This window comes from Dermacentor albipictus, chromosome 6 (genome assembly GCF_038994185.2).
Source record: "Dermacentor albipictus isolate Rhodes 1998 colony chromosome 6, USDA_Dalb.pri_finalv2, whole genome shotgun sequence".
In the NCBI taxonomy this organism is placed as follows: Eukaryota; Metazoa; Arthropoda; class Arachnida; order Ixodida; family Ixodidae; genus Dermacentor; species Dermacentor albipictus.
Window position 1 is genome coordinate 49,723,837 of NC_091826.1, and position 25,395 is coordinate 49,749,231.

The window sequence follows — 25,395 nt, forward strand, 5'->3', positions numbered from 1 at the left end:
TACAAAAGTAGTTATCAGAAGCTTGCGCTTTCATAAACCAGAACAGCTTTGATATATTGTAACAGGTGCAGCCTGCAACACCGCGTTACATGTATTTCTGAGAGAGTTGTTAGTTTGATATAATGTTCAAGAACTTGATCTATTTCATAAGATCGTATGAACCAGTGCTGCAAAATTTCAAAACCCTTACGTGTACTGAGAACACAAAGTGGCACGCGAAACGTCTGAAAAAGAATATCGTGCAATGGCGTGTTCTCCGGCCCTAGGTATTCGCCATCAGAGAAAAAAACGAAACGTACCGAGACGAATATGATTTATGATTGTCTACGTTTACAAACTTTCTTAGTGATATTTGTGTGTTAAATCTTAGCATTACTATCACACATTGTTATGTTCAGGAAAATTCTAATCTGTCTGTTTTGATTGTTCAATTTCACAATACGTGTAGTTTCTTGAAATATTATGCAAACGTTCAGGTGCAGTTCTTGGCCAGTCCCCCAAGGCGGGTACGAGCCATATTATAGGGTCATCATCATCAGCATCACCATCGTGGTCACTGCCTCGTCAGCGATCGTGTCAGCCATTTTCTTTCTTAATCCGACGCTCATGATTAAGTATTCGCCTCATGTTTAGTTGGTTGAGAAGTTGTATACGTAAGTATCACACTTCTGGGGATTGAAGTCTCCAATATTTCTTGCCTATTTATCTTAGTAGGTAAGAGTCGCAATCAAGGTCCAACAAGCTCAGTAACTTCGGGTCATCTGCCCTATGCCTAACAGAAAGGATCTGATAGACAACTCCCATTCTTACTCATGTAGAGCTGCTTGCACAGAGCGTCACGGCAAATGTCTTGGCCCTACTGCCACTGTCGCGGTTACCGTATGGCGCAACCCTGGGGCGGTGGCTGAGGTATTTCCATTGTTGCTTGGTGACAAACGGTGCGTCCGATCTATTTCGCGAATTCTTCAAATGAAATTCCGCCCACACGCACTTGTGCAGAGCTGACCATCACAGAGCTCGCTTTGGAATGGCAGCGTGGAAGAGCAACCAACGGAGGCGGAAGTTTACTCGTGCAGTCAAAGCACTTGAGAGCTGAGGTTACCCTACAACGGGATGCGGAAAGAAAGCAAACCCGTGAAGCGACGGGCAAGGCTGGAAATCACCGCGGAAGTTGAATCCATGCATTAGGTGTTTGCGTTGTAACTATGCCCCAGAGCGCCAAAAGGCAGTGATATCGACGCTTTGACCAGACTAACCACGTTGATGACACTCAGGGGCAACGATACAAACTGACCATTCCGCATCTCAGGCAGTTTGCGGAATAAGTCCGTACGATGTGGCCTCTGTGCAGTGTGTGTGTACATTTCATGCTCGTTCTCGTTTTGCCCTGCCTTTATTTTTTGTTGATTTATTTTGCTGCAAACCAGGTGAATGCTACGTCGTTTGCTACCTGATACTACGTGTCCACGTCGGATGGTTCGGTCCAGCCGGATGCCAAGGTTTACGAGCAGCTAGTAGCAACAAGCGTCGTAATTGTCGCAGTGGAAAGGAGCTGCAATTCTTGGTCGTCGATATCCGGTTTGAGAAAAACACACACGCACACATTTAAAGTGTTTGTCTGTGTACGTCAAAACAATAACAGCAGTGTATGTTTCAAATCTTTCTTGTCTTCGCAGGAGCCGGCAAGAGCGCAGCGGCATCTCCGTAACCCAATGCTCCGCAACAGCTTGCAGTAGAAGTCTCGGTCAGCATGCGTGACCTTTCGACCTGGAACTGTGTGCTATCTGTTGCTGCTTCTTCTGTCGACCAGTCTGTTTTCTTTCGTTTCTGCGAATACTGGTCGGACAATGCGATGGCGACCTTGCTGGTTTGATGTGAACCGTATTTGTTTGCAAGTCTCATTCTAACACTTTGTTTTTCTATTTACAAGTCCACACAGTGTTAGCTGGTCGCGGTTTTCTTTACAGCGAGTTCTCGCAGCATGTCAACACGTTTGGCATGCGCAGAGATTCGCTGTGAGTAGTACGATGCTGCATTCACGTTGCACAATTGAAGCTTGCCTATTCCGTACATGCACATGTAAATATCTATTAACGGTTATGCGCATTGTGCCGACACCTGAAATGTTGTATCACGTGCTGCCCGCTATGTGTATCGCCAAGAATACGCATGTGCATGTTTTCACTCATATGTTGTACTTGCAATGCAAACTCAGTATTTCTCTCTCCTTCTAGCGGTAATTCACATCTCACGTAAGTAAAACAAGCACGCTTTGCTTAGCTCTCAAACGATGTGCTTATCTGCAAAATGTTTATTCCATTGCTTTTGTTAACATCACTGCAACAAGTTTTATAAAACTTGGATCTCGACGACGACAAAAGACAAACGCATCACTTATTTTCTGGGCCGTAGGAACGTCAGAAACAGCTCCGAATCACTACCAATGTAGTTACTAGACGCGCCGGGGCTCGTACTGAGACCGGGAACGGCACGTTCGCGCAGATGTAATTAAGGAACATGTTGTATGTCCGTGGCTGCTTTCTACACTTGATATGCTTTCCCACAGTTAGTTGCTTTTGATTCCCCAAATAACAATTCGGCATTACGGCGAAGCTAATTCACGGAACCGGTCATTATGCAATGCGTCTCAGACCTGCACTGTTGTTGCGACAGAAATCGTATGGAGACTCCGGGCGCGTTTCCGGCGTTGCCGTCGCCGTCGCCATGATGTTCTTTGTAGAGTCCAAGTGCGATAACACCATGGCTGTGCGCGGTATGCTGTAGGTGCGAGTGAAAGCGTGCCAGAATGAGCCGTGTTCCACCGCGCGCAAGGCAGCGCCCGTACCCTAGGGAGGATTGGTCGGAGTTCCGGAGTCTCCCCGACATATAGGGAGAGCTGGCAGATAAAGCAATATGGGAGCTCCGTCCTTTATAGCCAGTGAAAGATGACGCCCCGCGTCTCGTACAAGATCAATATAACAATGTCGCGAAGACAGACTCACATTTGTTCAACCGTTATTGCGCTGAACCGGCGCATGTAAAGTTTGCATCCACGAGTAAAAAAATAAAAACGATGTCTGTAAACTATGTCTCCGCAAAGTACGCAAACGGTGTCATTCGATAATCTCCGCAGCTCTCCATGTCAAAAAGTGTATGCGCTGCATCATAAACATTGAGGAGGTTCGGATCAGGCTACCGTATCACCGTCCCATCACACGATGTGTCACCTGTGCCAACCAGCATGATAGAAGAGTAATTTGGGTTTAAACCTTAGATTGACTCGTATGTGGAGGCGAACTGCGTGACCGAAAACCACTTCCTTTTACACAAGAGAACCAATTGTCAATGACTACGCATTCGACGCAACGAACACAAAAGAAATCGGGAAAAGATGCGAACGGAGCTCGGAGGAAGAGCAAGTACGCTGAAAGCTGTGGGGAAGAGGCCTTTATCGATGCGTAGTGAAATGACTTTCGCTCGCGATGATCCTTGTCACTGCGCTTCTGTGCTTTCTTTCTTTTTTGTTTAATCATGTTCGTCGATAAGTGGGAATACGGCACCGCCCACGATGCTACTTGCAGGACCAGGAAGGACAACTACTAGTCCATCAACGACTACGAGCACTACGACGATGGCTGTGAATATTAGGACGACTGCGATCCCTGATAATGCCCACGCCACGGTGAAGACCAGAAGCACGACCAGAGCGACAAGTGCGACTGCGACTACAAGTGCAACTGTGACCACGAGTGCAACTGTGACTACAAGTGCAACTGCGACTACAAGTGCAACTGCGGCTACAAGTGCAACTGTGACTACGACAAGTGCAACAGAGACTACGACAAGTGCAACAGAGACTACGACAAGTGCAACAGCGGCTACGACAAATGCAACTACGAGCACACCAGCAGTGACGCCACTTTTCATGAGTAAGTCTCATCCTACGCTACTTCTATGAGGTAGTCTGCAAGTGACGTCGCGGACGCACCAACTCACCGCGCTAGTGCCCCAACATGGCGGCCACTTGATGACGTCCGCGCACCTTCTCATTACACGTACACCCGGCCACAAAAGTTTGCGGACCACGGGATCGCAGAAAACGCTCAATTTCTAAGCAGCCTGCAGCAGTAGCCAGTAGAACTGTATAAGAAAATGTTCTTAACATATTCTAGCCGATGCCCGAAATGCAAATACCATGTTGCGTTGTAAGGTTGTGGAAATATTCAGCTTTTTCTCAAATTTCATGGTCCGTAACATTTTGTGGCCGGGTGTACATCGGTTTACTCGTTTGGCGGTGACCGTTTTTCACCGGAGCTTCATTGTCATCTATTTGTCGCTCAGTGCTACGCCCGTGTATCGTGCTCTCACCTTTCTTGTTTACGCAGCTGTTTTACGCGATAGCACCATAAAATGGCGACCACGATGACGTCACTGCAAACCATTTATTGCTGCGTGTCGATAAAGGGACTCTGAGCAAAGGCACTTAACCTATTCATACTGATAAACTATTCTCACAGAACTCCATTTCCGTGAATTTCGCTGTTACGGGTCGGCTATCACAGGAGGAAATGAAAGGCGATACTGCCGTATATTGAATTTTTTCCCCTATACCCCAGGGCCGACACGCCAGCTTAACGTTACGGATATCAAAGTATATTTCCGTATTCGAGTGGTTGTACTGCAGCAAACATTTTCGAAACTCGCTTAGTTAAGTTTTCTGTCGTTTTAGAATACAATGTAATCGATCTTCACTGATAATTAACTAAGTGCAAGCAGACGTCAGGGCACACAGGTGCACGAACTTGAAGCCGGCGTCGACCACTGGTCTTTTGTTTTAGAGCGCAGCTCTTTGGCGTCCGTTCCTGGGTTTCGCGTCGTCGTCGGCGTTGTCGTCGGCGTTGTCGTCGGCCTCGTAACCAGCTCGCCGACGAATCTGCTCCGCCGCCGCGCATGCGCGCTGTCGGCTCTCCGGGCGAGGGAGGATGATGGAAGGGAGGAGGAGAGACTGTGGAGGAGGGCTGGCTACACAAATGGCTCTTTGGCGTCCGTTCCTGGGTTTCGCGTCGTCGTCGGCGTTGTCGTCGGCCTCGTAACCAGCTCCGCCCCCCTTTCATCCCCCCAGCGCTAGCAGCGACCGACTGATACCGCTTTCGTGAGTCCGCTACCGCACTCACGAAAGACGTCGTGCACTTCCTGCAACTCGCATTAACCGTCCATCGATCCACACCGATGTTAGTAGTGGGGGACTTTAATGTTGACATAAAGACAAACACTTATGCGGGAGAACATCCCGTTCCTCTCGCTCGTAACGCGTCCCACGGCTGTGACAACCTCGCGAGGCACTTGTATAGATCTCGTCTTTGAGAATCAAGCATTGGTGTACCAAGTCGAACATATATCAGTCTATTTCTCCGACCACAAAGCTTCCTTCATGACTGTCAAGAACTGTTAGTGGAGTCTTTGTTAAAGGAATACGTGTGAAAAATAAAAAAAAAATTCTGTGATAGCGCATACATGTGTTGCTCGATTTCTTTGCCTCAATCTATCGAAAAGGTGAAATAGCTTATTTGCTGCGCTCAAATTTCGCATTAGGAAGTAACGTAATCGTCGGTAATTTTTTTCTTGGTTTTATTGCAACCGACATTCTTGAGATACTTCACACAGTTTCCTGTACCTATCTTTCTATGTCCGGATTAACCATGTTTCCTTCCACACTAACTTGCGTCAATAAGTAAGTGTCACTGAGTATGCGCCACAGCGTATGTGTCACTCTTCAATGAAGGAAAGTGTGAGAGAGGATCCCGGCAGCAGTACTGACCTCATACGTGTCGCGTTTCGACGGTGACCGTACAGTGCTTAGCTCCTTTGCTTCAGTGCTAATCGCTTTAACGTCGACAGTCACCCTGGAATTCTGCTCGAATTTTGTTAATGTGATTAGCCTTCTTTGGAAACTTGACACAGTTTCTCGTATACTTCACGCGTTTCTCTGTTTGTCCCGATCTAACGTCTTTCATGCCAGCTTGGGTCAATAGGTAGCCCATGGCCTCTTTCATGCCAACTTGGGTCAATAGGTAGCGCATGGCCTCTTTCATGCCAACTTGGGTCAATAGGTAGCCCATGGCCTAGTTGGTCGACCATTGTGGTGTCACACTCGGAGAACCACGTTCGAAACAACCTTCGGACTAACTTGGGTCAATGTGTACGTGGCACTGGACATGCACCGCCACAGGTCGTGCGTAAATTCGAAAAACCTCACGAAACGCGTCGTCTGCTCGGCGATTCCGGTTCAACAGACGACGGTTATGGCGCACGATTCTCCATTCGCGGGGTTCGGTCGCCCTTGCTCCCTGTGCACCTTCATCGTAAGGTATCCCACACGCTGATAATTTATAGAGCCTGCGGAGGTCACGTCGATGACTGAGCACGAAATCTGAGCACAGGCAGTCATTTAAGATAACTTTTTTTTCTCAGCTGATCGATCGAACACGTGAATTAGGCGTGCGTGCTGTCGCAGTTAAGTGCGACTCGTCATTCAATGTACTCACGAGTTCTCACGTCAGTTCTGTTCTGGTCAGCGAGGTGAATAATTACATGTGGTTTTTATTGGCGCAAGGCCCAGTTTGTAATGTTTCAATCGTGAATATCACATTTGTTTTAGAGCCCGTCATATATATTGCCGTGTTCACCTGTCATAGCTATCAATAACTCGCGTCGCGCAAGTGCGCACAGCTGCTGGGAACCTTGACTTTTCCCTAAGAAAAATACCTTCCACACATTTGGCTTCTGGAAATTTCATATCCTTGCTAAAGTAGAAGCTTGGCCAAGTTGGTACGACATACTTGGAATTTTGTATGATTTTACAGCGCACCTTTGTACGTTTTTCGACGTATGCATATGAATCATACATGTGTTGTTCTGTAAAGTAACTTAGTGTCCATGTTACTGATAATATCTCCTGGCATATGCGTAATAACAAAAAGTTAACCACGTGGTCGGCATGGTTTGACGCCATGTTTTAACGCAGTATCTCATTCTCCAACTTCACCAGAACATTTCTCTTAGAGGTCTCTAATGCGTTTGGGGCACTTTGTGATATTTGTGTGAGATCTGGAACGTGAAGCTCGCTAGAACTGTTCGTCTACTACAGTTGGCTGCCCCGAACGCTTGAATCTGTCTTAATATGGTTTCGATGTCTCTTTATGAAGAAACAACTGCTGCTTTGTGATTGTTAGGCTGGTGTTCCTCGTCTGGCGCACCTTTCACAATATATGCAAGAAAAATTATGGTCTACATCTTTTCAATCCTCCCAGTACACCTTGCTCATCTTGCATCGGACACCAAAATTGATGTCGCTATACCAAGCAAATGGTGTTCCAATATATTCGTGCAATGAGAAAGCTTGGTTCGAAACCGGCTGCCCGCCTATAGTGTCTGCACTACTAAACCATGCATGTTTGAATCAGCCTAGCGAAACCGAGATGAAATTAAAAAAAATGTTGTCGTTAGCACGAACAGAATCCACTTGAGAACAAGAACGTTTCTTCATTCAAGATAAGCGTGAAACTTCGACAGCGCGCATAGCTAATTTGCGTGTTTGATCGATTGGGCTAAAAAAATATATTAAATGACTGTCTATGTTCAGATTCCGTGGTCAGTCATCGATGCAGCCATCACAGGCTCTAGAAATTAGCAGCGTGGGCGATACCTTGCAATGAATGGACACAGAGAGCAAGCGCGACCGGCCCCACGAATGGAGAATCGCGCGCTGGAACCGTCATCTGTTGAACCGGAAGAGCCGAGCAGACGACGCGTCCCATGAGCCTTTGCGAGTTTACGCCTCCCCTATTCCAAGAAGTACTTTCACGCCAACATGGGCCACTGGGTATTACCACTGAGCATGTGTCTCTGTACAATGACAAAAAAACGTCCCTTAAAATTATTCCAGTGCTGGACCACACAATTTAATGCTGAGGCACTAAACATACTCAAAAAAGGTAAACCAACAAGAGAAGACAGATGCGTCCAAACCCTATGGATACCAGCCCACACCACCGAGTCAACGGAACAGGACAACTCTAACGCGGCGGCACACAACATAGCTCGAGGACTGATTTTCCGAGCTGCGACGAACGCAGACCCCTCGACAGGGCCCTCCGAAGTATGGGAATGGGAAGACAGAATGACCAGGTTCAACGGCATCACCAACCATTACATGATGCAAAGATGCACTTATCCACCACCCCATCCACAACTCACTAGCTCGCAAGCTGTACAGTGGTGACAATTACAAACCAAATCATACAAGAGCCCGATACTAATGCACGCGATTTATCCAGACATATACACAAGAGATAGATGCAAAGTATGTGGTATCAGAGCCACGCTAGAACACGTGCTGTGGGAATGACAGGAACTAATGCAGGACAATGCGAGCGAAGCTTCCATTGACAGCCTCCGTGCGCGACGGCAAGCCGCGCTGCTCAGCTCGAACCTGGAAGACTAACTCTGGGTAGTCCAGGGGGCCAAGGAAGCCACCGAGAGGAAAGAACTCTTGGCCGTAACCTCGGCAGGTGCCCCAGCCCACTAACTCGCAGGACACGAATCGTTCTGATTCGAAATAAAGTTTTCTCACTCACTCACTGTACAGAATTGAACCCGCGTCATAAGAGAGCTTTAGCGTATCGGGTATTCCGCTAAGCCTAGGCGGGCTGGACGTTTTGCCGGATGGGCGGAGGCGCACACGTAAGCGGCCTACACTGTGAAGCCACCTGGTGGCGTCGCTGCTCCGCCGTTCGCGCTTATGCTCCGCCCATACGGCAAAACACCCAGTCCACCTGCGTCGAGCGGAACACCGGACATGCTAAACCTTTCCATAACTATTCATGCAATCTTGCCTCAAATGTATATTCAGTGCCTTGCTACGCGCGGTCTTTGCAGTAGCTTCGCTAGATGGCGCAGCGTGTCTAAAGGAATCAAAGCGCGTGACAGGAGCCCCACCACAACATTTGCATCATACATGACGTGTTTCGGCAGTGGCAATAGGTTGTGTCGCTACAGTGCTTCAATGATAATCGCGTTAACGTCGACAGTCATCCTCGGATGATTTTCGCCGGACTTTTTGCCTGGTTTACTTTGCCTCCTGGCAGGCTAAGAGTGGATTTTGGGTAAGAGTCAGGGCAACAGTGGGTCAGGGTAAGAGTTGTATTGGAGGCTGCTAATTTACTAGTACATAGAAGCTTATCTTTCACTTTAATATCATTTCGATAATTCGTTTGTTGCGTGCCGCTTAGCATGGAAGTATAAGATGTATCACCTCCCTGCAACTATCTATGCTGAAGTCCTGTCGATTAAGCAGCAACTTTGAGTTCAGCCCAAGCTTTGAAGAGTACCCTCCTCCCCTCCTCGAAAGTGTTAGTTCATATGTTGGCGTCCCCCGTGGTGTTGTGTTGCTGTACGCGAAAGAAGTGCTTCGAGTAAATAATAAAACGAATGTATTTCGTAGAATTTATTTGGGCCGGGGCATCTCAAAAAGTGGCCCAATTCTCTGAATTTTCCTTAAGTATGTTTTGATTGAGTATCGCCCAGCTTCGAAGCCGCCACTAGGACGTGATCTTGTTCAATTAGTTACTTAATTACTGTAATTAGTTCAATTGCTGTAATTATGTTATATCTTTTGTGTCTACCCCTTATGTAATGTGCCTTATGGGACGCTTGAGGTATAATAAATAAATAGATAAATGAATAAATTTACCTAGGTAATGTATTAGTCACGCAAGTAAGGTTCACCTTTTCAGGTTGTCCGCGTAGCGTATACAGCTGTAACTTTAACAAATCTGTCCGTAAAAGAAGAATTACGCGCCAGAACGCTGTAGAGCTTCTTAAAATCGTTCCGCTCTTTTCTCGCCTCATTTTGTTGTATGCAGCAAAACCTCCACTCGTGTGTCACTTGGTGTCTCCAGTCTACGCCACCAACATATCCGACCACTTTTCCCTGTTGTCTCAAGCACTTCCAAGTCCGGGAGTGTGCGACTACGTTGTACTAGACCTTCCATTATTGTCGAACGGAACCTACCCCTGTACGTATTACTCTACATTCTCCTAGGCATCGTTGGCTCTAAAGAAATCGCAGTTTAACAATTGAAATGACTAAGTATCTATTTCCACAATATAATGCCTTCCAGCTCGAATTACCAATGGGCCACCTACGGAAGAACTCAGTGTGGCCACATGCTCCCACCAAAATGTCGGCGCTATTTAGGCGATTATGGTGCCACCTTTGTACGTGCGCTTCTAACTCAAAACAGACAGCAGAAACCGACGGAACATGGGCTCCGAGATCAGCGGTGCAGCTACGTAATAAATTCTGCTTGAACGCGGATGAGTTGAAGCGCGGAAAAATTCGGCAATCAGTACAGTCCGAATATTTTTTTTTTTGTTTCGTGCGCAGCCATGATCGAACCACCTTTTACGTGAGCTTGAGTAACAAAAAAAAATGGTTACTTGGCCAAGAGGTAGCGCTGCTGGAATTTTGGTGTGAATCTGACTTTCATGCACGTAAGCAGTCGTGCAGTGAAGCCATTTGTTGTTCAGCGCCTGTATGTCTTCAGCTTTCCTATCTCTCTAACCATCTATTATAAAAAAGAAACAAGTGTCGCTTTCTAGAAAACGCAAGTTGATTCCTGAAAGGGGTACTAAGAGCAACACCGAATGAAACAACGCAAGATAATATGTTTTAGATGCAATTGCGCGATAACGATGACGTCATGAAGGCGCACAAATCGTGCACTACAAGCGCCATCTTCCCATTATTATTCCGGGAATGGCATACGAGTAAATTGTCTAATGTTTACATCTTTTATTATCTTGCCCATAAAAAAATTACACGCGACCTGCTCTCGACAGTGCTCAACAATCCGTGACCGTGCACAAAAACTACTTTAACGTGCCATCGTGCGCACTAAAACAATCATATGGCACACAGAGTTCCTTAGATACTCATCGTGAGGGGTTCCGCTTGAAATAATTATTACGGATATGTAATTAGGCAGTGAAGCTCAGGTTATTATTACTCTGCATGTCTCTTTAGCGGGAGGCAGCCGTAGGCTTTCGCTCATCGACGTGCAACCGAACGTCTTTAAAAGAGCGGGCTGCGCTCTTCATCTCGCTCTACATAACTGCGAAAAAGTAACATGGTCATATTAGCAAAGACGTGACGCTAAGCAGGTGGAACCTGTGTCGGACTAGATTAAGGTGTACCACTTACAGACAAGGCGGTGGAACGATATTAAGAGTGATAGAGAGCAACAGTAACAAGAAGGCCGACCGAAGAGAGAGCCGATGCTAAAGCACATTGTGCAACATTTATTTCGCAAATGTAGCTTACTCGCTTAGTGGAAGCTACGCAACACAACGTTTAAAAAAGGCTTTTCAAGAAAAAGTTGAGTCACAAGAACACAAGGTCGGCGCACATTTTATATGTATATATAGCTACTAAAATTGGGACCCTAAAGATGCAGCAATGGTGCCTAATTGGATTAAGTTTCATAATACAGGCATTATTTCGTTCCTTCCATTGTAAGACCTTACCATTCTTTCCGGATCTTCTTTTTTTATACGTGGCGAGTTTTTTGAGTCGCAAGGGTGGCTGAGCGGGCATGCTGATAATGTTGCATTTTGGTTAGCAGCGCGATGATCGATATGGGAAGTAAGAGAAGTGATAGCAAAGAGCGCTCTTTCCTGTCTCTTCTCTTACTTCCCATACAGATCATTGTATTTGTCTCTTTTCGACTCTACTTTCGTTGATACGCCTTTTGTACCAAAACGCCAGGTGAGTCGATCCCGGAGATAAGGGAGTCAATGGTGGAATGCGCTTCATTATTTACTGTATTGGTGCTCGTTAAGCTGGTGCCCTTAACTCCGCTACTATTCCACGCTTCTCGTGGTGGCAAGACCTACATATTCATATCTTTTGCGACTGGCTACAAAGTCCCAAAGTATTGAAATTCAGTGGTTACCTACATGGATTTGCCAGGTCACCAGATAGGCCAACAAAAACGTATGAAGTCAGCAACGAACAGCTTCTCTTCAAATCGCACTGCAGACGCTCGCATCCGTCTGACGCATCGCCTTACGCCTCTCGCAGACGACTCGTACAAGTTCTTGCCGAACGGGACGGGATACAAGTTCCTCTTCGCCATCAGCCTAGTCCAGGTTGACTTCAGAGGGACACAACGCACACTGGGCTCCCAGAACTTCAAGGACACCGTGCGCACGATCCGACAGCACCGAGCGCTGCCGCTGTGCGGCTTCGGTATCCTCAGGGATCTGCCCATCCCGAGCAGTGTGGCGCTCGCGGCGAGCACGTTGGGACCACTGAGTGGAATCTATCAGGTGGGGCTTTCCGCGAGGCCGTTACGATAAAGCGGTTCGAGGGTCCGCGCCGCGAATCGGCGTACCTGAGAGGGACAGCGCAGGAGGGAAGAGGGCTAGAAGTTTAACCCTGTAATGCCGAGGTATCGTTCTGAGCTAAACTGAGTACGTTACACGCCGGAATTTTGATTTACGTACTGTGAACTTAGAGCATAGCGTATAGAAGCAGTTTTAATGGGAAAGCGTTATGTGCACCATTGCGCGAAAATCCGTCGGTGTCGGCGTGACCGCAAAATAGTACCCAAAATGGTCGGCGGTACATACAGTAAGAACACGTCAGAAAATGCTCGGATTGATGTCCAATTTCTCAGGGACGTACCTGTAAATTCGATGACCCGCTCGTCTCCACGTCGTAAGTCGCCAGGATGGCTCCGCTTTTGCACCGGGGCTAAGTGTAATGAAGAAAAAGAGCACAAGGACAAGGCCAGCCGGATCGTCTGTTCCATGCCTGCAGTGTAACCAGTGGGCCAGCCGGATCGCCCGTGCTTAGCACGAGTGTGAGCCGTTCGGGCAGCCAGCTGTTCCTGCTCGGCGTCACCTGCCTTCTCGGTTACGAACAGACGCTATACCATCGGAACTGTTCAATAAAGGCCATTACAAAAGCGAATTAATGGATGTGGAAAGAAAATTTGGGACGCATCGGTCTGGCTGAGAATCAGACCCGGTCCTCCGGGGTGCGAGACGAGCACGTATCTCCGACGCCACGGCAGCTCCACGTTTCTGACTAAAGGTGTGCCTAGTGCTTGCGTCATTGCACACGTCACGCCGCATCCATCTGGCTGACTGGAGGTGTGGCCTAGTGCGTGTGTCATTGGGCCCGGGATGGCGCAGCCAGTTGGAAGGAGGTAGCGCCAGCTCATGAGTTTATAAAATGAGCGCGTTCATGCCGTTCCGAAGTCTACAAACGGTATAATGTTTTCCCATTCCCACGCGCAAGCAGTCTTAAGTGTGTCTGCCGAATTTCTGAGTAAAGGAGTGGGTGCAAACTTTATATAGGTCCTGTGAAGAAAGAATGAAATCAATCCGGCGGCTCCACCCAGGTCGGGGCCGGTAGACAGAGTCTTTCGGCGATGTCCTGGGCCCTCTGGACGGCCTTGAGCTGAGCGCTGAGCTCTGTGCTTCTGAGCGCTGAGTCCCAGGAGGACTGGTCAGGAAAGTCCATACCCGCGTTGGCAGGGCCCAGCCAGAGCATGTGTTCGAAGTTGTATTCGTGGCCGCAGTGTGGGCATTCAGTAGAAAGGTCTGGATTGATCCTGCTTAGTGTCGTTGGTGTGATGTATGTTCTAGTCTGCAATTAAACACGTCATGGTTACCATGTTTTGATGTCACTATCGGTGGTGACTGCAGTCGTTATATTTGTCTGCGCGCACAACATTTCGGCAATCACATGCTTGTTAAGTTCAACTTCAAGTTCAATTAAGTTCAAGGGCGGCAGGGTGGAGAACTCGTAGCGACTATATTCAAACCGGTATTACTTATTAAACGGGAACGTATTAACAAAATTTTGCTAGTATGATCACTTATATTTTTTTTGCAACCGTTCTATCTACGCGCCTCAATTTAGTATAGCTGTGGAGAGCGAAAAAGGCCATTGCTGGGTCATGCTAGTCTTGCATGCAGAGATGGCGCCACTGTCGCACCTTCAAGCATGACGGAATCGTAGAGAAACTTGGCCTTTCGCTCGCCGTTCACAGAGGCATAGATTGGCAGTACGTTTGTCGATCAGAACGGGACTGGTCACTTTTGAAAGCGCTGACTCAGCCATAGTAGGTATAATCTAACTCAAACCTGTGCTCATCGGGAGTCATAAGGCCTACAGGGGCACAATATTTTTGCAGAAATTTGAAGCTTGCTCGGCTACGGCATTCTGCATTGAAAAAGTAGGGTTCAGAAGTGAGGTGACTTAGGAGGCTTGGGGAGCAAGACAGAGGGACATCCAACCACTTTGACAAGGCGAAAAGGGTCTGTTTCCATAGGGAGTGCAGCGCCGGAGTTTGGGCGAAGCGCTTGAGTCCCAACCATCCACAAGTGCGGCGGGCTCCAGTGGCGCAGGGCATACTCGAGCAACACCAGCAGGGTGGGGTCATTTGTTTATCCTGTAGTGCCCAAAGGCCCTCTCGAAAACAGATGGGCCCACTACGAATAGGGAGCAAGTACGATTGTAAAATTAGGCCATAACCCCCCCCCCCTTCTCCCCTCTAGCTGCAACGTAAGTTAGGCAGGCAAGCTTTATAATGCGCGAATAAATGTAACTTGTATATTTGCTCACGTCATTCCTGCACCCCCGTGCCCATAGAGCCTCTGCATCACGCACAAGGCGATTCACGTACCCCCAATGCGGCTGTGCTCCTGACACGGCTTACTGGAATTTGTTTCGTTCTTTAACAGTTTGGCACACTTCTACGTCGCAACGCGTGCAGCTACGCCAAAATGACTCGCGAGCTAAACAATACGACGTAGAATACGGATTGATCTTTCACCCATTCGCCACTGCGAGTCACACGGGAGTGGGTTCGTGCACCGAGGGGCTAAAGCGCTCGTGCTTTGATCTCCTGTTTCACAGGTGTTGAGCAACGCTCTGAGAACCGAGGGCGTACGTCCCAACGAAGTCCGTAACTTCATAGCCTTCAAGCCGTCCAGTCTCACAATACGACGGGGCGTCTACGAGGGCCTTCTCAGCGCCATTAACCGGTAAGACGGCGGTGCATGTTCGCGCTGTGTTACGGCGTCGGCCGTATTCTGCACAGCTTCAACAGGACTGCCATAGATTGCAGCATGCAAGAGCGTCCGTTCGTGCCGGACTTGAGGACGTGGTGCCGAGAGTTTGGTCCCGTGTGCACAAATATTCGCCTCCAGTAATGATAAGTACAGCTTCAGGACCGGCTAGAACTTTCCCTCACATGGTGTCTGGCTGCTAAGCACGAGGTCGCGGGATCGAATCCCGGCCGCCGCGGCCGCATTTCGACGGGGGCGAAATACGAAAACACCCGTGTACTTAGATTTAGGCGCACGTTAGTAAACCAAAATCACAAATAACTAACACAGCACTGTTTGTGGAAATAAACTGAGGGAAAACAATGAATTAAGGCAGCCGTCGAGTGCAGTTCGAAATTTTCAATGCTTAATCTTCAGCGAACCCTTGTCGAGTTGCAAGATGCTTAAGATATACCGCCCTAATCGCAAGCCTGCAAAAAAAACGAACAATTGCAATTTTGCGTTAATAACAAAAATTACGACCCCAATTTTTTTTTACAGAATATGGCGTCGCTCCTTCTTTTATCTTTTTTTCCGTGGGAAGTATCCTCTCATCACCTAGATGCCACTAAGCACCAGAAACCGCTGGTGAACCGCCATTTTCTGCACTCTGGGCTTTTACGAGAGCTTCGTTACCACGTACACATTTACCTTGCGATCAGAACGACTATTCGAATGTGCTATAAGCGGCAGCCTTGACCCTCGCTTTGGGAGCATGTAACGTGTTCCAGCTAACGTCACCTAGCTGTTCAACGAAAAAAAGCAGGATTTACCAAACATGGTGCGAGATACGGTCTTAAGACATACGTTCTTTGCTCGCCAGAAGTACGACGACCAAACACCGTAGGTCTTACGATTTTACCTTGCGCAATGTTCTTTTAATTTTTGTTTTCATCGAACGGCACGAGTAACGTTAACCGGGACACACAGTATACAGGGGTTTTAAGCGGTGCAAGGACTCACTGCCACCTTCCGCATCTGCCAGGAATCACCGCTGATTCCAGCTGCAGTGACGTCATGTCGGAGAACGACTGCTACCGAGGCAGACACACCGGCGAGTGTCGAGGCGCCCGCACGTCTGTGTCCACTAGTGTGGCCATACCTACACTGTAAAATAATTTACACCCAAAAAAGTGAAAAGAGGTGTAAATGTGTCTATAACTAACACCCCTAGGGTGTCCTTTATATAGATAACACCCAAAGGGTGTGAGTTATAAACACATTTACACCCTTTCTCACTTTTTAGGTTGTAAATTATTTTAAAGTGTATACTCGGCGACAACCAACGAATTACCAACAGGCTCCACCCATAGGCTCACAGCCCCTAACCTCTGAAAGAGAGCCGAACCTGCTGGAGTCTGCTCACTGCCTAATATCGTCTTTACTCAACTGATATAAACGCTAGGCTAATTCGAAAATAAAAGATTGTTGTTACAAGCTACAATGCTTGCTTTGGTTGAGCAGTGATATCGGGATCGCCAATAACATTTGCCCTTAACGTTCAAGTTTTATTTCGAAACCAGTAATGCAAAGACAGAAATTCACGGAGAAAAGGCCTGCTTTAAGCAAGCGACAACGATTGACGTCAGGTAAATAAATATTCAGCTCTTATTGGTCTAACAGGTGTACCACAATGCTAATTGAGTTTTAGTTGGACAGCGTACGTTTCGCCTTTATTATTAGGTAGGCAACGACTATAGTCATGCGGATATGAAGCTTGTCTGACAGTTGTAGGGTTTAACATCCCAAGGTACCACAAGTGCTACGTCAGTCACCCTGTAATGAATGCTTCGGGAATAGTTGCAGATCACCTGAGGTTCTTCAATCTGCCACGCAAGGCTTGGTGCCGAAGCGCATTTCATGTGTTAGCATTAGGAATGCCAAAACCTAAATAAGTTATATATATATATATAAATTGTTACGGGATGTTGCGATTCGTCTTCTCTTTCCTGCATACGTTACGTAGGGTCCTGCGTGCTGAACTTCGAAGAAACCATCTATCTATCTATCTATCTATCTATCTATCTATCTATCTATCTATCTATCTATCTATCTATCTATCTATCTATCTATCTATCTATCTATCTATCTATCTATCTATCTATCTATCTATCTATCTATCTATCTATCTATCTATCTATCTATCTATCTATCTATCTATCTATCTATATTGTTACGGGGATGTTGCGATTATATGCAACTATATTTACAATATACAATATATATACAGGATGAGTCAGAACAGCTAAGATGGCTGACCACCAACAACACGCAGCAGCCAGCGTCTCCGATTTTTTTCGTCCTCTCTCTTCTCTCACTCTTATGTAACAATCTCTCTCTCTCTCTCTCTCTCTCTCTCTCTCTCTCTCTCTATATATATATATATATATATATATATATATATATATATATATATATATATATATATGAAGGTCGCTTCCCCAACCGAAACTGTTGGGTAAATAACTTCAAGATAAGCACGAAGTTGTGCTTCTCATCTTTCTAAATACGTTTGTCCCATTCAAACATCCAGTTATATATTGTAACTTACAGTGGTCTGCTCCGGACCACCATGAGTTGCATTCCTCGAAAAGGCAGGGCATGCGTCGAGTGAGCTTCTGAACAACACTTTACAATGTGGTGAACGTAATTTAAAGGACGGAACCGGGACCTCAAACGGGTGCGACGTAAGGGTAACGCATTTCTCTCACATTTACCTCTATATAACCACGGTTTCTTCTTAAAATTCTGCCCCCCACTCTTTTTGAAGTACGACCGCCGTAGCCGATAATCGAACGAGTGACCTTGTTCTCAACCACTGTTTGTTTTTACGCCAGCAACAGACTCATGGTCATCGCCGTTCAGCAGCCATAGAATGACAGCATCTTCGTAGCGCGACGCTGCCACCATACACAGTGTCGTCCTTATGCTTCACACTACCGTCTACGTCTGAGCGGACTGCACAAACTTGATAAAGGATCCGATGTAGTAAGCGCGAACTTGGCACATTGCACTGGCTGTTCGCCGTTCCACAAAATAACTCTGTAACTGTCACAAGTGTCGTTTGCTTTATGCGCAGTGCTTTGTTCGTGTATTTTTTTATCACCACGAAATATCCTGTCCGGTTGAGAAACGTGCTCATTGAAGCGCTGTCGAAACTGCGATTGTTCTATAGACCACGTCAACTAGTTTTTTTGTGTGTCACTAACTTGAATCGTCTATTGTTTGTTCGCTCGCAGCATCTCCTCCATCAGCCTTGTTTTCATCGTCACGTTGACGGACGAACAAACGAAGTACGTCTTACCGTCGTCGGCCTGGGGAGACGCCTGCTGGCCGATGTCGAGCGAAATCAAAATGGTGGGTGACTGCACAACGTGCCTTGTGGCGTGCACAGCCTGTAACCCGCATAACAAAACCTAGAGGGAAAATATTTAACGGTGAGAATAGCGGTCAAAAAAAGACGTCGACGACAAGAACAGGACGGGAAGTTTACTTCAAACAGCCGTGAATCTACTCAGAAGTTGTAAGTCTGCACTTGTCCTGTCCTTCTGGTCGGTGTCCTGATTGCGCTATTATTAAGCTAAAATTATGTAACAACTGGCTTTACAGCATGTACTGGTAAGACCAGCAAGTAGCCAAACGTGATCAAATGAGCGATTGCAGAACTCCTGGCTTTGGCAGCTGAGACATGTACGGCGCTTAGGCGAAGGACACAGAAAAGACGACAGGACAATAGAGACACAGTATCATGGAAAGAAGACTAGCACTATTCATGTTCTCTCGTGTTTTCCGTGTTCTTCTATGGGTGTCTTTTTTTCTCCCAAGCGTTGTAAGTGTCTGACTTGTCTGAATTCCAATTAGCCCAGTTTTCCTCTCTTTTCTTTTTGTAGCTTTGCCAGTTTTCTACACCATGTTTTGCACGTTGATGCGGGCAGTAATGAATAACTGCCTGTTGAGTTGACTCTGTTGATGAGTTGCTGCATATTAATGTACAGCTATGGAGTCTTATTGTGGTTTTAGGGCACATTCACACCGGCGACTTGAGCAGGTCGCGCGACCAAGTTGGTCGCTTTGCGACCAGTCGCAAATGGTCGCAAACGGTCGCCTTTCTTGAAAAGCGACCATTTTGGGCGAGTCGCTCTCTGCGCGATTTTTCAGTCGCGCGACCGTGGTCGCAAAACTGATAAACCAATCAGCGGCGCACCGGAAGTGATCTTTCGTGTGTCTACATCCGGCCTCCTCCGGCGTCGCATTCAAATTCCGCGTAGATTCCGAGAGTTCTCGCTGAGAACGATAATCTCCGGGATTGCGACTTGCGGGTCGCGCTCAGCCGGGCCGTTGTGAACATCAGTCGCCTTCGGTCGCTTTTTGATTGCGAGCCGCAAATGGTCGCGCGACCTCCTCAAGTCGCCGGTGTGAATGTGCCCTTAGTCATACTACTTCTCAACCAGACAAGCTGAATGTTTATGTCGAGGCCTAGAGATTCTCGTTAGCTTACTGAATTTGATGCTGGTATTGTGTATTGTAATAATAATCATCGTAATAATAATCATAATATAATAAAGAAGTTCCCAGTTCGTGCAATGTAACCAAGCTTGCTGTCCTGACACTTGTAGGAGAAGGCCGATCCCGTGAGCGTAGCACAGATAGCGGTCAGGAAAAGACCCACGACGCTTCTCTCGAGGTAGTGGGTCAAGGCAGCTCAGGGAGTTATTTTCTTTACCGTTTAGTGGTAGTATTATTGGTGAATGTCGAAGGTGTAGGTGTGGCACAGATAAACAATGCAGGACACAGACGTAGCCAAACAAGTGAGCATGTCCTGTCCTATACGTTTTTCAGCGCCCTATCATAAATAAGCAAAACATATTCTATGGCTTCGAGCAAACGGTCTAGCTACAAAAGGTAGACATTTCCTCCTTAATTAAAATCTAGGCGAAACTCCTTCCTAAATTAACTAGACACGTCGGGAACAAGCAAAGATCGATCAAGTGTGCCTCCAAGCGGCTGCATTCAACCTTCAAATGGTGTATTTTTGTCTATCGCCTAAAGTAGATTGGCGGAAAAGTTAACGAGAAACAGGGAATGGTCATTGTGATATACCTTATAGGCTTAGTCCTCCGCGATATCACTGTAGTAGGCATGTAAATAGATCAACCGTTTAGCCTACTGCTGTCGCATAGTGTGCAGAGCGTAGAATCAAGTTACTGATGTAGCGAAGGGTTAGGCCTTTAGAGCATTCTGCATCGCCAACGCATTATGAACACTAATGCTTTGGCGGCGTCTGTCCACGTGGTAATAACGAGTTTCCCCGCTCGGTGCCGTATCTCTGGGCACAGCAGCGTCGATACAAACAGTTAATTTCAATATTAAGTACGAAACATCTGTAATCCGTCGTCCTCAGATTGATATAGGACAAAGGAATGGTCGATTTGACCTTCCATTTTTTTTTTGCTTTTACAACAAAAAACAAGCAGCAAGGGCGCATTGGAATCGAAGCGGGTGATGCAGGCATAGCCTGCCGCTGCCATGTTCCTACACACTCATACTAATCTGCCGCTGTAGGGCCCGGTATGAGACACAAATGCATAGTATGTCCCATGTGTCACGTATCAGTCAAAGCGAAAACCCTTTGTTGTCGTAATGGGAACAATTTCACGCCGATGACGCGTTGAGGCAGTGTCGGCAGAGCCTGCCTCAAACCACTGAAGATCTGTTTCATTTTTATTGAGCTTGAGTGTTACAGCTGTAGTGTATACGCAATAAGTGTCTGCAGGATGGAACAACGGTTATAATTTTTCTCTTGTTTCGTCTTAGATGGACGCCGTAGATCTGATAGCCAGCGTCTCGGCGCCGAACGTAATCTTCACCTTGACGCTCAGTCTACGCATTGACACATTCGCTCACGTGCTAATGCCTGACATAGGCACTAGTGACGTCGGCCTCGTCCTCTCCTACAATCACTCGGCTGGCTATTACGACAAGGTAAGTGCAAGTAGAAAACAAGAAACATTTTCGAGGTCTACGCAAAGTTCAGACTTCAGCCTTCCTCTTTTGCGTCCTTGCTAGTTCCGGTTCCTAAGCTTCTCTAATTTCATCGCTAAGATCACAGATACGGCGGTGCAGTGACTCGAATAGTATCCATGCATTGCGCTTCAACGAAGGTGACATTAAAATCTGAGTGGAATTGAGAGTACTCTCCGAATCCCAGAACGCTATAAGACCCAGAAGGCTGGAAATAAGCATGGATTGGCTGCATTTACTGCACAAAACGCAAAGAGGAACATTCCCAACACTTTTAGTGCATCTGCGCTGTCAATATCAGCAGATACGTTAGTTAGATACGAAACGTTAGATGCGAAAGACCACTGGAACGCCTCCTAAGGTATGAGACGCAATCTTTCGCGGATGCCGTAGTCTTCATCTAGGTCACTGACACAAGCAGAAGTGTGCATAAAGGCTGTTGAGCACCTCGTTGACTCCCTAAAGCAGCCGAACGCGTTTTCTCTATGATGGGTCATTAAGAATTTTGTCATTACCGGCCTAATAAGTTGACGGCACCTCTTCCTGTAGCTTGCAACAGATGAGTGCGAGATGTACTCGATTCCTGCGAAATTTCATTGCGATATGTCTGCTCTCCTTCCTGTAGCGATTGGTTTTGACACCTGCGGCTCTCGTTCGAGGAACGTGCATGATTTAGCGAGCAAACACTTCCCCTGCACGCTCACACGTGGTACCAAAACAGTTAACTCAGCCAAAACAGAATTCGACTTGGCTAGAAGTGTCCTTAAAATATTAGCACACGGTACTTGTTTTGCTTTTCTCACGGTGACCGCTTTTCACCGAATTGTCACTGTTGTCGATTGTCGCTCGGTGCAACGCGCGCCTACGCTATAGCAATGTCCTTGAATGTTGTCGCGGATCCTCAAGCGCAATCAATGCGACAGTGTTAATCGTCTCACCAGATTGCGCGCGATGCCGAATGCTTTTTAACATTTACGAATGTAAGCGAGCCCGAGAAGTTGTTCTGGAATGTACTGTGATCCATGTAAAAATGGCGGCTTGACTGGACGCTGGAGTCTATGTCCCCATTTGACAAATATTTTTGCCTGCAAGTGCTCTTTGCCATTGCCTAACCTCCTTCGCCAATAGTATGTCCAGCATAAGGATTGGCTGAAATTTCCCCTTACGAACAATTGTAGCATAACAAATGTTTTTTTTTTGTCAGTACGAGTCCAGATTCGACGACCATCGACCATGTTTACCGCTACCACTGATTTTAGTGCTGCTTCTCCTCGTGAGCACAAGCTCACCCAATAAAGAATAAGATTGTTCGCACACTTTTGCAGTGCCTGATTCGCTGCTTTTGTTTCGTCATAGCTTGCGAGCGATGCAGTGCATAAACGTAAAAATTGCTGAAGACTAAGCTTGTGACCTTTTGTGTTGGGGGAACAAATATTGCGTAGGTTGCACGCTTACGGTGTCGGTAAATGACTCTGGCCGTGAATAGCATTTGCAGCGGCATTCTGTCTTTCAGGGATGCAAAGACTCCTTCCAGCACGACTCGAGAGGCACATCTGCAGTGTACTTCGGTGGAGGTGACTGCATGTTTGCCCCGAAGCATGGCAGCCCCCCCAGCGTGGTGTCCTTTGAAACGCCACAGACGGTGCGACACAAGGTAGGCAGGCATTCGCGGCGCGCCTCTGCTGTGCTTAAGCAGCTGGACTCGGGCACCATTGCACCGTCGACCACGACTGAAACGTCGCTGTGTGTTCAACATCACTTAAAAGACAAAAGTTCTTCTTCAGGCACCTTGCAGCAACCTTTGGGAATGAGACTCTCACAAATGCTGTCATGCTCAGAATTCGTTGGAAGCTTCATAGTGTTCTCGAAGTGACCGGCTAAAATTCGTGAATTGCAACGTGTGCTATAGACTTATGTGGTTATAAGTTGATTAGCGAACGTTTGTTACTATTGAAATATTTATTTTAATTTCTGGAACAAGAAATGCCCACCTCTGAGAGTAAACCACCTCAAGAAGAAGAATTGTGCTACACGCCACCAAGGAAAAAGAAAGAAGCTTATGTTAACGATTAAAACAATATCACCCCGTAAATGTTCCTGTTGCTATAATTTGTTGATGTTTACACATGCGCGTGAAACATGAGTCCCGGGGGGTGGGAAGACTTTTCTTTTTTGGCACACACCATCTTGCAGTATCGCAAACCCTTCAATTTCCATGTTTGGCTGGGAACTGCTTCGTTACTAAATTGCAAATGTAGACTTTCTTGCACTGTCCTTTCCACGTAATCTGTGTAATCTAAATGTTTTTTTTAGACACAGCGTTAGCTGAATACAGTGCACATCTTGATTCCGATCTGGGTTTGTTTCAATTTGAATATTGTGGCATGTGTAGCTAACAAAGTTTCATAGCTTCCTTAGTGTTATGTAAAGGCTATCGCTGGGTGAAAACTCGATTCTTGAGGGCATTGTTTCTTAAATCAAGAGACCCTACGACATCAGTAGTTTGGACAAACAGGGGTCCCGACTGGTTCGCGCACTTCACTCTGTGCAGATGGTCGCCGCCTACCGCCACCTGGGGTACGCGAAAACCAGCCAGTACGTCATAGGGTGGAGCGTTTACAACGTCACTCACGGAATGGCGCCTAAATTGTGCAACGGGACCAACAACCGGATCAATGAAATCCGCAAAGTGATCGACGACAACAAATAACCGGCGCCCGGGGACTTCGTGGGTCGGCTTTGGGATTTTGTGCTTCAGAAAGCGGCTGCCTGTCCACGGCTTCAACGAGGGACAGTTTTCAGCCAAAAGCTGCTTTTGAAAAACACCGCATCTCCTTGGGGGAGCAGATCACTTGTTTTACGTCCTTGGTTCGACGTTTATACGGTTATAATTGAGCGTCAGTAAAGAAATATGAACACACGCGTCAATAAAATCCTAAGAAATGTGTTCACTTCGCTGTGAGAGGTAACGGGCTCGCTACCCGCTACAGAAGCCTTCTTCCGGTGGAGGTGGTTTGCAAAAACGATCGTCTACCGCGCATTGGGCGCATGTAAAAGAAACTCATCCGGGCAAAATTATTCCAGAGTCCCTTAATACGGCATATCTCCACCAGATCATGATTTTGCCTTTACATTGATCAGCCGGAATTCAATTCAGCGGCATCCTATAAGAGCCCTCAATCCAATTACATGAACGAACAAACGAGCTGTATCTACTCCCTTAACGCTCTCTGTGTAGAAAGATCAGTCCCACTGCACTTCACACGACACTACGATGTCAACCGTTAACGAACACATTTAGACTAAGCGCCATCAATGTATCTTGCATTTGATTCGTCCTGGAACAAGGCTTGCAGGTATTATCCACACTGTCGTCTAAGCAACGCTGATATAGGCACCCTACAGCGCAGCTAGCGCGCGACTTCTGCACTATCTACACGGGAAACTTGTGGGGACGCTCGGATCCTCGACTCTCACGCGTCCCTGGGCGTTGTTTTTCCCGCATGGCTCTCGTTCCTGTAATCCGGCTTCTTGCATCCGGCTTCCGGTTCCGGCTTAGCCAAGACCCGGTGGTTATCGGTGTGGTTGCAGCCTATTACGAGAGATGGCGCGAGTGTTGTAATGCTAACGCCACCTAACGGAGGGGTTACTGGGGCGCGAAAGGGAACATGCTCGCTCTCTCTGGCTTGGCGTCGGTGAGCGGCTCGGGCGTCTCGCGCGCTCGCCCACTGTTCCCGCCACCGTCCTGCGAAAGGCTTAGGCGCAGGACACTGGAATTGACGAACCCGATCGTTCGAACGCGCCACCGTTCGCGTAACCGTACACGCAAACGATTACGCGTTGGTGTCAGCATGGAGACACACATGTTTGCTCGCTATCCGGTCGCGATGAGTTGGACATTCCGAATTTGTCACGTGACCGTTGGTGTTTTCTATGGGTAATAATTAGGCTGGCTTGATTAGTGTACAAAAGGCGCAGTAAATGACCTTGCGGTTGTTTGCACTACTCTGGCGTCGTTATTTTGTCCCAAGAGACCCCACAAACTTACCGTGGGAGGCCAGTGGCCATTTGTCAATATGTGCCTTGCTCTGAAGCTTTTCAGAGTTGACAGCAGCGCCAGACCACACAGCCTAACGTATGGCGGAAGCAAAACTGGAGAGACGCTGTATACATTTGCCGTGACACTTCCGA

At 47.1% G+C, this 25,395-nt stretch overlaps 1 protein-coding gene across 5 annotated transcripts; it reads left to right on the top strand.

Annotated features, from left to right (window-relative positions):
• The first annotated feature begins 556 nt into the window (after positions 1-556).
• Positions 557-24,151, top strand: LOC135918684 (uncharacterized). Of its 5 annotated transcripts, XM_070540549.1 has the most exons (13): positions 557-653; positions 1,428-1,578; positions 1,677-1,744; positions 2,235-2,252; positions 3,582-3,813; positions 3,856-3,929; positions 9,924-10,076; positions 12,143-12,390; positions 14,993-15,120; positions 18,423-18,540; positions 20,998-21,165; positions 22,718-22,858; positions 23,756-24,151. In XM_070540549.1, the coding sequence occupies exons 1-13, from the start codon at positions 626-628 to the stop codon at positions 23,912-23,914; spliced, it is 1,686 nt and encodes a 561-aa protein (XP_070396650.1). In that variant the 5' UTR covers positions 557-625; the 3' UTR covers positions 23,915-24,151. The 5 variants fall into 5 exon arrangements, with proteins under 5 accessions (XP_070396650.1, XP_065308407.1, XP_065308409.1 ...); XM_065452335.2 differs by having other exon boundaries at positions 3,582-3,929; XM_065452337.2 differs by lacking the exon at positions 20,998-21,165 and having other exon boundaries at positions 3,582-3,929.
• Positions 24,152-25,395: the final 1,244 nt, after the last annotated feature.